This window comes from Puma concolor, chromosome E4 (assembly GCF_028749965.1).
Source record: "Puma concolor isolate L17-30 chromosome E4, mPumCon1.1.hap2, whole genome shotgun sequence".
Classification (NCBI taxonomy): Eukaryota; Metazoa; Chordata; class Mammalia; order Carnivora; family Felidae; genus Puma; species Puma concolor.
In genome coordinates this window covers 67115936-67131943 of record NC_141683.1, presented here as the reverse complement: position 1 = coordinate 67131943, position 16008 = coordinate 67115936, and the positions used below count along the sequence as shown (strand labels likewise).

The 16008-nt window shown below is 43.3% G+C and overlaps 1 protein-coding gene across 8 annotated transcripts in view; it reads left to right on the top strand.

Moving 5' to 3' along the window:
- The window catches only part of AHCTF1 (AT-hook containing transcription factor 1), an 80509-nt gene that overhangs the window by 16592 nt on the left and 47909 nt on the right, over positions 1–16008 (top strand). For all 8 annotated transcript variants that reach the window (XR_015246300.1, XM_086694378.1, XM_086694382.1 and 5 more), the window contains 4 exons: positions 2483–2660; positions 7697–7904; positions 9760–9876; positions 14875–14959. Coding sequence is in view for 7 of the 8 variants with exons in the window: in XM_086694378.1 (XP_086550504.1) it covers positions 2483–2660; positions 7697–7904; positions 9760–9876; positions 14875–14959 (588 nt within the window). In the remaining variant the exon portion in view is untranslated. The remainder of the gene's footprint in view (positions 1–2482; positions 2661–7696; positions 7905–9759; positions 9877–14874; positions 14960–16008) is intronic.

The window sequence follows — 16008 nt, the reverse complement described above, 5'->3', positions numbered from 1 at the left end:
GCCTGGAGCCTGCTTGGGATTCTGGGTCTCCCTCTCTCTCTCTCTGCCCCTCCCTTGCTTACGCACTCTTGCACTGTCTGTCTCTCTGTCTCGAATAAATACTAAAAGAAAAATAAAAATAAATTTTTTTAACATTTATTCATTTTTGACAGAATGTGAGCAGGGGAGGGGCAGAGGGAGGGAGACACAGACTCCAAAGCAGGCTCCAGGCTCCGAGCTGTCAACACAGTGCCCGAGGTGGGGCTCGAACTCACAGACAAGGAGATCGTGACCTGAGCCGAAGTCAGTCCCTTAACTGAGTGACCCAGGCGCCCCTAGAATAGAATCTTTAAAGTTAAAAGGGAGGTAAATGTCAAAATACTATGTTTTCACAGTTTGAGGAAACTGATTCAGTGGGCAGTGTTGGGGTCTGAAGTGGTCATAGCCTGGTATCTTAAATGTACTTACTTGCCAGTGTTGATTTTAAAGTCAGAATTAATTTAGCAGTTTATTGAGTGCTTACTGTCAATCAAGCTGTGTCCTAAATTTTGGAGATAAATAGATAAATAGAACTTGGTCTATGCCGTTGAAAAAGCTAGTCATCTAGTGGGAAAAGACAGGTAATGAGATTACAGCCTAAATCCAGTAACTATTTTGTCTGATAAACTCAAGCACACGGAACATGGAAACACCTGGATGATTTCTGCTTATAGAGGTTGGACATTTTAGGCAAAGAGACCAGCATGTAAAAAGTCCTAGTATGTGGAACATTTAGGAACTGGGCTTATTTAGAATGGCTGCAGGAGGGGACAGAGGAGGTGGGGTCTAGGAATGGTGAGGGTTGAGAGAGTGAATGGACGTGTTGCAGTTAGTGATCTCCACCTGAAGTCTTTGGTGAAGTCATTTTAAGTGCAAAGCAGAACTCTAGTATCAAAAGCTCGTTGGATCGGAGTAGTTCAGGTAGCTGATGATAAGGAACCGGACAGGGAAATGACCGTGGACGTGGAGAGGACGGAACAGAAGTAGAGTACACTCAGGAGGTAACACGGACCGGCCCTGCCGATCACTTGGATGAGAGCACTTGAGAAGGAACAAGCAAGCAGTGGGTAGGTTCCTGGTGCCTCCCTTGCGTGGATGCTTGGTGTCCCATAGAAGAGGGAATACAGAAGGGAAAGATTGGGAGGGGAGTGATAGATACCTTCAGAAGAATTTGGTCAACTAGTTGATTTGGGGCCAGGGCACAGTATCCCCTCTTAAATTTGTTTGCTTTTAAGTGTCTCATTTTAAAATTAATTAAGGTACCATTATCAGTTAATTCACATGGTATTTGTATGAGGAATGCAAACTGAGTTGGATTTCTTGACCATTCTGAGAGGATTGAAGAGACTGGGCTTTAGTATTTGTCGACATTACTACCAGAAGTTAGACCAGAAAGACAATCCGTGAAATCACAGCTTTCAGAGTTAGAAACTCTGTAGAATGTTCTGTATACCAATGAAATATAGACAGCCAGGCTTTTTCTGTAATAATAAGTTACAGCCTGAAACAAACTTTTTACTCTGACGTGAATGCATAACCCATTGATAGTAAATTTCCTCTTTTCTTTCTAGGACATTCATCAGCGTTACAATAGAAATCACTAAGTACTCAATTTTCATATGTCATACCCAATTTTTGTGAATTAATAGGAAACTGAAAGGAAGTGAACTAGCAAATAAAATACAGACTATTAGGTACAGACGTTTAAAATTTGACCATGAGGGGCACCTGGGCGGCTCAGTCGAGTGTCTGACTTCGGCTCAGGTCATGATCTCACGGTTCGTGCATTCGAGCCCTGCTCGCTCAGAGTCTGGAGTCTGCTTCAGATTCTGTGTCCCTCTCTCACTCTCTCCCTCCCCTGCTTATGTTCTATCTCTTCTCTCTCTCTCAAGAATAAATAAACATTAAAAAATGTAAAAAAAAATAAATAAAAATAAAGGTTAGACCTCTTCAGGCTTTAAGGCATAAACAGGACTTTTATTTTTAAAGAGTAAACCCGTAAATTTTTCTTGAATGATTTCTTTTTACTCTTCCTCAGGAGAACAGGCTATATGATGAAGGAGTGGCTGGTTGATAGTTTTAAAGAGAAAAATCTAGGTTTGAGTTTAAATAACCCAAGTTAAACTTTCTAGGCTTCGGGGTGCTTCATCTTTAACAGGTACACTTATGTATAATCCAATATCCAGGGTTACCGTGAGTGTTACATGAACCAGTTAGTACAAGGCCTGGCGTGTAAGTTTTCATAAACGTCAACTATTATTCCAGCTGCACATTTTATATGGTGAAATGATGGTGTCATTTCTATTGTACCTGAAGTTTTCATGATGTTACTCAGATCCACAAGTCAAATACAAATTTATAATTCTCTGTTAGAAAATGTTTAAATCTATTATAGCTAGTAACCTGCTCCAACCTCCAAATTTTTCTGTTGTTTCATTGTATTTTTTCACTTTCTGCTTCCAAGGTAACTGCCATCGAGCCTGTTATTAACCACGGTGGAGCCAGCGCGAGCACTCAGCATTTGCACCCTGGCCTGCGGTGGCTCTTCGGTGTGGCGGCCGTGGTGACGGACGTCGGACGGGTCCTCCTCATTGACTTGTGTTTGGATGACTCGTGCGGCCAGAATGAAGTGGATGCGTCAGGTAATTATTTGGAACCTTGGACTGAGCGCCTGCATATTCTGATGCAACGGACCGGTTTTCCTTTTTCTTTTTTGTTTTTAATGTTTATTTACTTTTGAGAGAGAGAGGGACAGGGTGCCAGCGGGGGAGGTGCAGAGAGAGAAGGAGACACAGAATACAAGGCAGGCTCCAGGCTCCGAGCTGTCAGCACAGAACCCGACACAGGGCTCGAACCCATGAACCGCGAGATTAGGACCTGAGCCGAAGTCAGAAGCTTCGGACCCAGGCACCCCTCACGGACCGGTTTTTCTTAAACAGTGAAAAATATTTATATAGAAGCTTCTGTGTACCTTTGTTTCTTTTACGGCTTGGACCTATTGTATTAGTGTTTTGGGGCACTGTGGAGACTTTTGCGTGAGTTACTCTGTTTATTGGTGAGGTACTAAAGTAGGTCTTGAAAGAGATTGAGATCCAGATTTGCCTTAGATACACACTTGAACAATAGGTGTTATTACGTATACGCCAGGAGGAGGGCTGAAGGTATAGAATCTTGATTGTTATCAGACAGTATAAAATTATCCAGTGTGTCGGATCTAGCACACTGTTTTTGGCACACTGATTCCGTGTCTGCGGTAAGACCAAGGCAGAAATAAAGTGATATAATAGGAAATAACACGGTAATTGAAGGTTTTCTTTCACAGAATGACATCCTAAAATAGAATTAATGCTACTCAGATTTTTAAAAAGTGAGGAGAGACAATTTTTCTCCTTTAATACTAATGTTTTTATTTTATAAATCTCTTCTTTATCAAGTGCTTTCAGTTTTTTTATTTTTTTATTTTTTTAATGTTTATTTTTGAGAGAGGAAGAGAGACAAAGCATGAGTGGGGAAGGGGCAGAGAGAGAGAGAGACACAGAATACAAAGCAGGCACCAGGCTCTGGGATGAGAGCAGAGAGCCTGATGCGGGGCTCGAACCCACAAACCGTGAGATCATGACCTGAGCCGAAGTTGGACGCTTGACCGACCGAGCCACCCAGGCACCCCTCTTTGTCTTTTTTTCTGGGGCTTTTATAAGATTGGTTTATGCAGGGAGGAGAGCTAACCTAAAAGCCTTTAAAAAATGTATGTATTATAAAGCTTCAGGAAAGGACCATTTAATCTTGAGAACATTCTTGATTTTTAAAGCAATCCTATATTAGGGCAGATCTCTATCTATGGATCAGCTAAGAAAGATACAAACGATCATTATTTTTTTTTTAACTTTTTTTAATGTTGTATTTATTTTTCTGAGAGAGAGAGAGACAGAGCATGAGGCGGTGAGGGGCAGAGTGAGCGAAGGACATAGAATCCAAAGCAGGCTCCAGGCTCTGAACTGTCAGCACAGCGCCCAATGCAAGAGAGATCATGACCTGAGCCGAAGTCAGATGCTTAACCGACTCAGCAACCCAGGCGCCCCGAGGTCTAATCTTCTTTAAAAGGACTTACTACTACAAACGATCATTGTTTTATCCCAATTTATAATGAGCATAACTAATAAAAATTGTTAGTGTGTAGTAAAACTGATTGTAACTGCAAGTGGTAAAAATTATATTTAACTAGAAACTTAAAAGCCAAATCAGATTTCTGAACAACATTTTAAATTTTACCAATTTATGTAATATGACTTAAAAATACTTGATTTGGCAGAAATAATGGCTACATGTACACTTAAAAAAAATAATCCTGGGGGTGCCTGGGTGGCTCGGTTGGTTAAGCGTCCAACTTCAGCTCAGGTCATGATCTCATGGTTCATGAGTTCAAGCCCCACATCGGGCTCTGTGCTGACAGCTCAGAGCTTGGAGTCTGCTTCAGATTCTGTCTCTCTCTCTCTCTCTCTCTCTTTCTCTCTCTCTCTCTGTGCCCCTACCCTGCTTGTACTCTGTGTCTCTCTCTCAAAAATAAATAAACATTAAAAAATTTAAAAACCTCACAATGATAAAAACTGTATCTGTAATTTTGATATGTACAAAGATCTGATAAACTCTGGGTAAAGTTAATGAAAAGAATTGACTCGCAGAAATCATAGTAACTGAAAGTGAATTTATAGAATATTAGAAATGCTTAAACTGCTCTTTACAGAAAATTGGTAGAGAAGTTAAATGGTCTTGATGGGGTTTTGTTTCAGAGTTTTGTAGATAACATCCTTCTAGATGTGAGGCTAATCAATATGATTGTATTCATAATTAAAGCTCTCCTCAGACCAAAATAGTAAAGGTAGAACATCCTTTATTTCAGAAGTCCACAACCAGTAGTGGAATTCAGGGCAAGGATAGTTTTTGGGTTTTTTTTTTTTGTTTTTTTTCCCAACGTTTATTCATTTTTGGGACAGAGAGAGACAGAGCATGAACGGGGGAGGGGCAGAGAGAGAGGGAGTACACAGAATCGGAAACAGGCTTCAGGCTCTGAGCCATCAGCCCAGAGCCCGACGCGGGGCTTGAACTCACGGACCGCGAGATCGTGACCTGGCTGAAGTCGGACGCTTAACCGACTGCGCCACCCAGGCGCCCCAAGGATAGTTTTTATAATGGAATTCTTTGGATCGTGATCAGAGATCGGAATCATTTCTCAGTTACAAGAATTATAAAGCCATTGAATAAAAAATTGGGGTTTAATGCAAAATTGGTTTTTTTGCTTATAAAAGATAAATAGTTACGATTATAACTATTTGGACTTCATTGTATACATGTAACATAGAAAATGAAATTCCTGATGTTTATTATACTATAAATACTGTTTTATAATATTTTCAACCTTAATGGTATTGTACATCTTTCCACATCAGTACAGTAGAGTCTATCTTACTCTCTTAAGAGTAAGTTTACATTATTCCATTGTATGAGCTATTTATTTTGGCAAAATTTAGTCACTTGCTCTTTGGAAAAATAATCAGAAGTGGAAGGGATCAGGAGAGTAATCGTTCAAGAACAATACATGATTTTTCCCCTCTTCATAACAGCATTGAGGGAATCTGCCCTTGCACAAGGGTTATATCACTATATGGGCCTGAGTATTTTTCCTTTTTATGAAAGATTTCAGACATCTTCTGGTAGATAGAAGAATATAAGAATTTCCACGTCCATCAACCTAAATTCAAGTTTGATTTCAGAACTTACCATGAGTGTCTTTTTTTCTTTTCCTTCTCCCCCACCTTTGCTTCTGAATTAATTTAAAGCAGATAATGGCTGTTTCACTATATAGTCACAATGCCATTACCAGTCCAGACTACATTCATAATAACTCCTTGGTGTAGTCTAGTAACTAATCCGTAAGTCAGATTGCTATGATGGCCTCTAGGGCAACTTTTTGCATTTGTATTGTTTGAGTCTGGCTCTAAACAAGGTCCACGCATCACATGTGAGTTACGTCCCATATCTCCTTGAACATAGAGTGGTCCTCCCTCTCGCCTCTCCTTTTCTATTTGTAGTACCACTGCCTTGCTGAAGAAGTTAATCTGGTAGAATGCCCCACATTTTTGAATTATCGAAGTGTTTACACGTGGTGTCATTTACATTTTGCATTTTCTGCGAACGTAAGTTAGCTCTGACTAGAGTCAGATGTGACATCTGGCAGGGATTCCTCAGAAGTGCTGGGTGTTTCATACTGTGTCCCGTCAGGAGGCACGTCGTGTCTCGTTTCACCTTTAGTGATCAGTAGGTCCAGGGGATGACCGCATGATTCTCCTTGGTAGAGTTTCCCCTCAACCTTTGTACTGGTGATTCTCAACCAGGGGTGACGTTTGCCCTCTAGGGGATCTTTGGTGATGTCTCAGGACATTTTTGGTTGTTGCTCCTGGAGGGAGATGGTGTTAGTGACATCTGGTAGACAGAGGCCTGGGATGCAGTTTACCATCCCACAACGCATAGGACCGTTCCTCAGCAAAGATTGATCTGATCCCGAGCGTCAGTAGAGCCAGTCTTGAAAACCCTACGTAAATTCATTGTTTCATCCATCCATAGAGCGTGTTCTGTTTTGTTTTGTTTTAATTTCTTAATGTTTATTTTTGAGAGAGAAACAGAGTGCAAGCTGGGGAGGGGCAGAGAGAGACAAGGAGACACAGAAACTGAAGCAGACTCCAGGCTCTGAGCTGTCAGCACAGAGCCTGACGTGGGACTCGAACTCACAGGACTGCGAGATCACGACCTGAGCCGAAGTCGGACGCTCAGCCGACTGAGCCACCCAGGCAGCCCTCATCCATGGAGATTGTTACCTCAATCTCTTCATTCATTAGGGAATACAAAAATGATGATTTTGAAATTCTGTTAATCTAAGGAAGAAGTTTCTCATTAACTAGGGCTGTTTGTTTACCCTGAAATACAGTTTGTACAGAAAAGGCAGGATAAATGCTTACTATTTCTTTAAGTACTAATTTTCAGAGTAAGGAGCTGGTACCCAGGGACTTAAAATGGTTTATAGTAAGGTCTTTTGTAGGTGAGCAGGATAGGAACTCATGAGATTTTATGAGTGTGTGTTTACTTACTTAATGTGTTTCGTTCATTCATTTTCATTGTTTTTTTGATGTTCAAAATGTTATTTTTTACTAATGAAAGCCCCTTCGTTTAGTCTGACAAATCCCCTTTAGACTATGATAGCTTCCTCTGTTTCTGGCACGAGATGAACTAGGCTCATCTTACGTATTTCCTGCCCCAGACCTGGAACCGGCCATTGCTCCAAAGGGAATATTTAGGTTCTTAGTTCTAAATTTAAATAAAGAAACCATCAGCTTTGTTTCTGATTAGTAAGGAAATTGTTTAATACTTTAAAAAGAAGAGCATACTTTTGAGAATATTTGAAAACGTACCATGAGATTTTTAAAAAAAATTACACAACTAAATATATTTTGAAAATCGTAGCGTTTGAACAGATACAGGTGGCCGTCGTATAGTTCAGCCTGCTTTGTCATCGTGGATCTTGTCGTAATTGACCACAGTGGTCTTCAGCTGAAGTTTGCCTAGCAGGTGACCCGTTCGCTTTTGTGCTCTTTACGATTTGTTAATCTTACTCCCTTTGTGTCTCCAGACCTTGAAGTCATCACCGGCATCCCAGCTGAGGTGCCGCACATCAGAGAGACCGTGATGCGGGCAGGGCGCCATCTGGGCCTCCAGCTCGCAAGCCCGTCTGGGACAGCTGCATCGGCGCTCTGTTACATCGGCAGGACTAACCAGCTGGCCGTGGGCTTTTCCGATGGCTATCTAGCTCTGTGGAATATGAAAAGCATGAAAAGAGAGTAAGTACAACTTTTTTCTCGTTTGTTCATTGGTAGCTGCTTTCTGAATATAGCTTGTACTCAGGTATTACTATTTTAAAATTAGCATAAAGAGAAAAAGTAGGATAGGTGACCAGTTGAGTGTGAATAATTCCTTACTGCATGAAATCACAGCTTGATATAAAGGAATGACTTAGCACGTGAATTTAGGTCGAGTCTTTTGGTGTATATTTAAAAGGCATTTCAGTTATTGTGTGCCATTTGCTAGTAAAACACCACTCTGTAAAGGTAAGCGATATATTTACGGAGTACAAATTCTGTCCAGAGTACTTTCCTTATAACCACACGTGTAAAGCTAATGGTAGAAGTTCTTGGTTGATGGAAAAACAGAGACTTTTTTAAAATCAACGTTAAAAGATACCATGTTTTGAAATTTTTATCCTGTTTAAATTTCCCTCGATTGTATCGATACTTTTTTTTTTTTTCCAACGTTTTTTATTTATTTTTGGGACAGAGAGAGACAGAGCATGAACGGGGGAGGGGCAGAGAGAGAGGGAGACACAGAATCGGAAACAGGCTCCAGGCTCCGAGCCATCAGCCCAGAGCCCGACGCGGGGCTCGAACTCCCGGACCGCGAGATCGTGACCTGGCTGAAGTCGGACGCCTAACCGACTGCGCCACCCAGGCGCCCCTGTATCGATACTTTTTAAATTGGTATTTTTGGCGTTCAGATTGCTGAAGGCACGTGCCTGGCTCAGGCAGTAGGGCATGCGGCTCTTAATCTTGAGGTTGTGAGTTTGAGCCCCACGTTGGGTGTGGAGATTATGTAAAAAAAAAAAAAAAAAAAATTCGTAAAAAGTCCTTAAAATGCTGTGGAATTGACCCTTTATTGAGGGAAGTAGCCCTTTGCTGAGGAAGGTAGCAAATAGGCATTACAGACTTCTGGTCTCTGTGCAGAGTTAAGCGGACGCCCGTTTTTCTCCCAAGTTGTTAATTTGATATTTCTCCATTTTTTTTCAAGGCCTATTGGAATGTTTTCTTGAGTAATTTATCTTGCCAAAAAGTCAACAGTAGTCGCTCTTCCAAACTTTCTGTTTCATTATTCTCACCAAGAAATTGGTACCTACCGGGCTCGTCTTGGTAATCAGTGTATACCCTATGCCACGTTTGAAGCGGACGAGAAAAGAGAGGAGGAAACTAACGAGGTTCTCTCATCTCAAACCAGGCCCTTTGCTCACTGTTGAGTTCTTTGATAATATCAGAGAATGACAAGCCCTTGAAGTAACTTCCGTCCTTGCACCTCCTCAGAGCCCTTTCTTTTGGTTTGGGTTTTGCAAGGTACCCATGATGAGGTGGTGGTGCTGTCGCCTGGTGGCCCCCTCGGGAAGGCCACCTTGGCTCTCTGGGCGGAGAACCCTTTCCCAGCTCTTGTCTTTGAATTGCTCCCGAGAGCCTGGAGGACCGGCCTCTCCGGCTCTTCCCCAGCGCCGGCCGGCCTCTCGGGGCTGATTTCTAGGTGCTTTACGGGAGCCCCTCGGGCTCTCGCCGCTCCGGTGTCGCGATGGGGAAACTGGCCCGGGGCGAGCAGCCAAGGTGACGCGCTGTGTCGGGGTTTCAGCGCCCCCGGCTGCCTCCCCGGGGAGCAGCACACGGTGGCACTCGCGGGGCTGGAAGGTGCCCTCGTAGTGGTTTTAGCCCTTCCAGCGCCGCGCCCACGGTCGTCCGTGACCTGGTACGCCCTGTGTATCTTTGAAGATGAGACGATTGCGTGAACGGCAGTTGCTCTAACCCGAGATCGTCCCAAGACCCCTGATTCTTTCTTCAGGAAACCACCAGTTAACAGTATGACGCAGACCACTTTTTGTGCCTGTTGTAGGTACTACACTCAGTTGGAAGGTGGACGAGTTCCCGTGTACGCGCTTACTTTTCAAGAGCCGGAGAACGACCCTCGTAATTGCTGTTACCTGTGGGCTGTTCAGTCTACACAGGACAGGTAAGCGTGAGACGTGTTTTTTTTTTTTTTTTTTTTTTTTTTTTAATTTTTTTTTTTTTCAACGTTTATTTATTTTTGGGACAGAGAGAGACAGAGCATGAACGGGGGAGGGGCAGGGAGAGAGGGAGACACAGAATCGGAAACAGGCTCCAGGCTCCGAGCCGTCAGCCCAGAGCCCGACGCGGGGCTCGAACTCCCGGACCGCGAGATCGTGACCTGGCTGAAGTCGGACGCTTAACCGACTGCGCCACCCAGGCGCCCCGAGACGTGTTTTTAAAAACATTTGCCAGCGATGCGGCAGCAGTTAATTTCTATTGGAAAGTTTCGTAGTACGTTGTCTCCGTTCGGTGCAAACGACATAGTTCAGTGGATTAGCAAGTGGTGGTTGAAATGATCTTGAAGGTGAAGGGATTGTTTCCACGTGGTTGAGTGAGTTCTGAGGTGGCGGTAAGGACACTGTGCTCGTCTGTCTGCCTGCCGTACCCAGGAGTGAGCCAGTGCGCTGAGTAGGCGACGGCCTCGCCGCCTTACACCGGGGTTTGCGGCCTCCCGTGTTCTCGTGTCCCACCATCTTTCTCTGTTGTGTGTGCCTCTCATTTTTATCGACCCCGACTCTGTTCTCTGGTCCTCCTGTTTGCCTGGCCCAGTGTACTCCTAGCATTCATTTGGTTAGTTTTCACTCTGTCACAGGGTCTAACTTTGTCCCAAGTATAGCTCACGAGAAACCTTGCAGCTGAATTCCATCCGTTCAGCTTTTTCATTTCCAGGGTTAGAGTGGCAGAAGTATTGATTTCCTCGTCTTTTTCCTTGATGTTTCATTCCTTCTTGATTGATGAAACAGTCAAGCTTGGGGGATAAAGCCCATGACGGTGGTGACCCGTTGTTCCCGGTACTTTCTCCCAAGTCCATCCCACCTTGGGCTCTAGGTACCTGAATTGGGGTCTCTTGGGGTTTTTGTATTAGACGTCCCCACTTTGTGGTTTTGTCTTACCTTCTTACTCTGTGGTAAGTGATGGAAACGAAGAATTGATTTGCCACTTTTGTAATTTGTCCATCCTGAAAAAATAGTGAAATGAAAATACAGAGACTGCTGTTGGGCTCTCCCTCATGGGATCCGGTCCGTGTTTCCATCCATCTGAGTGCAGTGGGGGCGGCACCAGTTTGATGGGTTCACAGTCTTCTGGGCTGTTCAAGCAGGGCTCTGGGGGATGGGGAATGCAAGGGGACTTTCATCTAAACGATTGTTGTATTTATTTTTCCTCCTAGGATTGCCTCTTAGGATGAGTTTGGTTATTATTCTTTAAAAAAATTTTTAACATTCATTTTTGGGAGAGAGAGAGCATGAGTGAGTGGGGAGGGGCCGAGAGAGAGGGAGACACAGAATCCGAAGCAGGCTCCAGGCTCTGAGCTGTCAGCACAGAGCCCGACGCGGGGCTCGAATTCACAGACCAAGAGATCATGATCCAAGCTGAAGTTGGATGCTTAACCAACTGAGCCACCCAGGCACCCTGACTTATTATTCTTTATGTGGATTTTTTTATTTTGCTTTTTCTAAATTTCCCACACTAAGGTCTAGAGTGTTTTCCTCTTATTTTGGAACTTGGTGAATAAGTCTGCGTTCTTTTTTACCATACCACTCTTGATTCTTGTAGTATTATCAGTAGGTGATGCCCACTCTGTTCTTATAATCAGGAAGCTGTGTGAATATTCTCTGCTCCTGATTTTCTTGTGTAAAATCCTCATGAACTGTATGCACTTCCCTGAGTCCTTTTTTGACGTAGTTTTCAGACCTCTATAGTTGACTCTTCGACTCATCCCCACCCCGCCCCCACCGTCAAAAATCCACCTCTAACTTTTGACTCCCCCAGAACTACACTACTAATAGCTTACTGTTGACCAGAAGCCTTACTGATAATATCAACAGTCAATTAGCACATATTTTGTGTGTTATATGTGTTACATACTGTATTCTGGTACCAATGTCTAATTTTTGGCTTAATTTTTCCAGTATACCTATGCTGTGTGGTTCATCTACGTTTTTTTCAAATTGTCACAGATCTCCAAAAAATCTCCCTTGGTATTTATTGAAAACAATCTGTGTGCAGATTGAAAACAATCTGTGTGCAATCTGCACAGTTCAAACCCATGTTGTTGGAGGGTCAACTGCATTTGCACTTGAAGCACAAATGAATCACAGTTTAAAATGTGGGCAGAATATACTGTTTTCTGTTTCTCTTAGAGTGATGCCCTGCATGTACTTACCTTGATTACCCACAACACACTGAGTAACACATGGGAATAACTCTCTAGTGACTTTTAAACCACTGTCTAGTAGTCTATTCCTTTAATAGGACAGGGTTAATTTATTTGGTAATTTGGGTTATTTGTTCCTACATGATTTACTTTGCATTTGTCAGTATTACTGATGTGAGATATTTTTGAGAATGGTATTTTTGTGGTCTTCTGGTCTTTGACTTAATCGGTCGTGGGCCTCTTTGAGAATCTGGTGAAGGCTGTCATATATATTCGTATGTGTGTGTGATATGACTTAAAGCAGGATTCCTGACCTGAGGTCTGTGGGGAGACAAAGAGCAGTCTGTGAGCTCCCGTTGTAAACAGGATTATTTACATTTGTTTATTCGTGTATGAGTATTACATGCACTCTGTGTGTAGAGGTGTTGTTTGTACATGTGTGATTTGTGTACGTATACGTGTATCATTTATATGTGTGTACATGTGTGTCTTTTTTATGTATTGTTCACATACACATATAAACAGATAGAAATAATCTTGTTTACAAGTCATGGGAGCTCACAGACTGCTCGTCGTCTCCCCGCAGACCTCAGGTCAGGAATCCTGCTTTAAGCCATTCTTAGGCTACTCTCTCACTTTACGAAGGTGTGTGATTAATTTAACAAAGGCTCTTCTTCCATCCCCTGGTCATGGACTTTACCAGCATCTTACTGGTATTATAAGTAGGTGAAAATAATACAAATTTAGATTGAAAGTCTAAATCGGAAGGACAGATGGTATGGTCCTTCCTTTTTGCCCCCCAGAGTGAGTACTTAAACAGGGTAAAAAAGGGAAGAGAAGCATCACTGTGGAGTGACTGTGCCACCATGGGATGACACGGGCGTAGGTCTTAGCTGTTGCCACAGAGCTCATCGATTATGATAAAAGCCACGTTAATTTTGTAATGTGGAAAATTGAATGGAAAAACTGTCTGGTGTCCCTTTAATGGTGGTTGTATCCAGTTTATCCTGTTTAGTATTTGGTCTTTTCGAGGTTATTTGTCTTTGTTTCACGTCCACGCGTGTTTATTCATTCAGCATAATTATCGAGCATTTACTATGTGCTGGTGACAGTTGGAGATATGTAGCGATGCATAACCAATAAATCTCTGTTCTTGTAGATGTTATATTTCAGTGAGTATATTTCGTAAGTATATGAGTGCGCATATTTAACATAATTTCAGGTAGTGATGTTAAATACAGAAAAATAAAGCTGGGAGAGGAGATACAGAATGTGTGTGATGTAGGGAACTGCTATTTCAGATTGTGTAGTTAGGGAGATGTGGACGAAGTCGGTTGGGACAGGGAGGGAGGAGAGCCATGGGAAGATCTGGGGGAAAGATGGCAAAGGCCTTAGAAAAATGTCACAAGGAAAAGCAACAAGACCAGGAAAGGGTAGAATGCAGAGCCGTCACGGGCGAGGTCAGAAAAGTAGAACTGGTCTCTAAAGGGCCATGGAGGTCAGGATAATGTGACTATTTGAGTTTGGTCTGGCTGTACCAGACCAATGAAATCTCTTTCTGGTGGTACGGTCTATCTAAGCATTAGTAGTTTTTCAAAACTCCTCTGGTGATTCTAATAATAAGCAACCAAGGTAGAGAACCACTAGCCCAGAGTGAGACTAGCTAGAGAAAAGAAGAAGCTGGGAAGCCTTCTGCCCTCAGAGATGATTGAAGGTTGGGAAGCAGGGGGCAGAACCGCCGGCAGAGGACTACGGGTAGTGTAGTGTGGGGACCATTAAGACAGTGTGGTATCCTTGGAAGCCAGGGAAAGCAGGCGTTCTAAGAAAGACGGGCCTGAGAGAAGAAGAATTCACATTCAGACGGTATGAAAGTCTGTGCTCTTAACATTTACCGCATGCTGTACTTGAGCAGTGCACAGCTGGTTCGGTATCTGCTTTATGTCCGTACCGTGTAGCCCTCCTGCTGTGGTACAGGGCAACCCCGTCATTTCAGCCAGAAGCCTCCCAGGATGGAGGGAGAGACCAGGAAGGAGGAGCAGAGGACGTGCTGTCCCGTGCCGAGGACTTTCTGTGGTTGCCGTGGGATAGTTTTGTTTACATCTGTTGCCTGGAACTTGGGCCTCCTGCACCCAGCCGCAAAGGAGGCTGGGAAATGTGGCATATTTTAGGCAGCCATGTGCCTAACGAACACTTCCCTATGAAAGAAGGGCAGAGGGAATGTTGACCCAACAGCTGTAGTCTCCGCCAGGTAAGGGGTCACCTAAAGTTTGCAAATCACATCAGCTTGAGCTAATTAGAATTAGTTAAAAATAAAAATCAGGGGTGCCTGGGTCGTTCAGTCAGTTAAGCGTCCCACTTAGGCTCAGGTCATGATCTCGCGGTTCGTGAGTTCGAGCCCCACGTCGGGCTCTATGCTGACAGCTCGGAGCCCGGAGCCTGTTTCGGATTCGGTGTCTCCCTCTCTTCTCTCTGCTCTGCTCTCCGCCACTCGCTCTATCCTCCTCCGCTCACGCTCTGTCTCTCTCAAAAGTAAATAAAAGATTTAAAAAATTTTTTTCTAATAAAAATAAAAATCAGTTATTGTTTCAGAGTACTGCATTTTGTGAAAACGACCAAGTAAAAGTAAGTTCTTCACATTGACCTTAGTTTTGTCACGTGCAGCGTTGCATACTGGACAGTAAGAGATGCTTAATGTATGAATGTGATATTTAGCGTTTCTTCTCAGTTAATCTCTGTTTCTTTCAGTGAAGGGGACGTTTTGAGTTTACACCTGCTTCAGCTGGCCTTTGGTGATAGAAAGTGTTTGGCATCGGGACAAATCTTGTATGAGGTAAATGGTACTGGGGATACGGGTTCGTTATTACCATTTTGTCACTGTTTTGCCTTTTTTAGTCTTTGTCTAAAGATATTAACATATTGAAAAGTTTTTCTTCTATTCAAGTGAATAATGTATTCATAATATAACAGAAAGAGTGTTAGAGTAGAGATCACAAGACTAGCTGTTTTACCCGGGGAGCACTCTTAACTTCCCCAGGTATCGTTGTCCTCTAAAATGAGATTAGACAAGACTCATCTTGTGACCTAATTGGTACCAGAGAAAAACAGCTCCACCTTGTTGCACTAATACCAAAGCAGTAAGCCATGAGGTGACTTTATAAACGGTCTCAGGGTGCCGACCTGGCTCAATTAGTAGAGCACGCGACTCTTGATCTCGGGGTTGTGAGTTCAGGCCCCACGTTGGGTGTAAAGATTACCTAAAAATAAAACCTTAAAAAAATAAATTAAAAAATTTTTAAATGTTTATTTTGGAGAGAGAGAGAGCAAGCGAGGAGGGGACGGGGGTGGAGAGAGAGGGGGACAGAGGATCCAAAGTGGGCTCTGCGCTGGTAGCAGCCAGCCCGATGCAGGGCTCAAACTCACAGACCGTGAGATCGTGACCTGCAGTTGGACGCTCAACTGACTCGGCCACCCGGGCGCCCCAAAATGAAAAACAAATTTTTTTTTTTAAACGGTCTTGCCACTTAACAATTGTAAATGCGGGTAAACGCATTGGACTTTCAGATGACTGTTTTTCCAGCCGAGTTCTAGAGGAAGAAGTGCCGTGCTGCTGACGGCAGTGTGGCCAACCCTCACGTTCCTTTCTGTGGAACAGGCTTTCTTAACCTCGTGTCTGAGGATACGTGGACGGGCTTTAAAGAATCCACGAAGTCTCTGAATTCTGTGTGACATTTTTGTCATCAGTGGATGTTTCTGGGGAGAAAGTCTCATAGCTTTTGTTAGATTCTTACAGAGATTGTTGGGCAAACACAAAGTGAAGAGCTGCTGCTCTAGAGCGAGAATTGCACTGAGAACACAGGAACAGGTTTGCCGGCCTGGAGC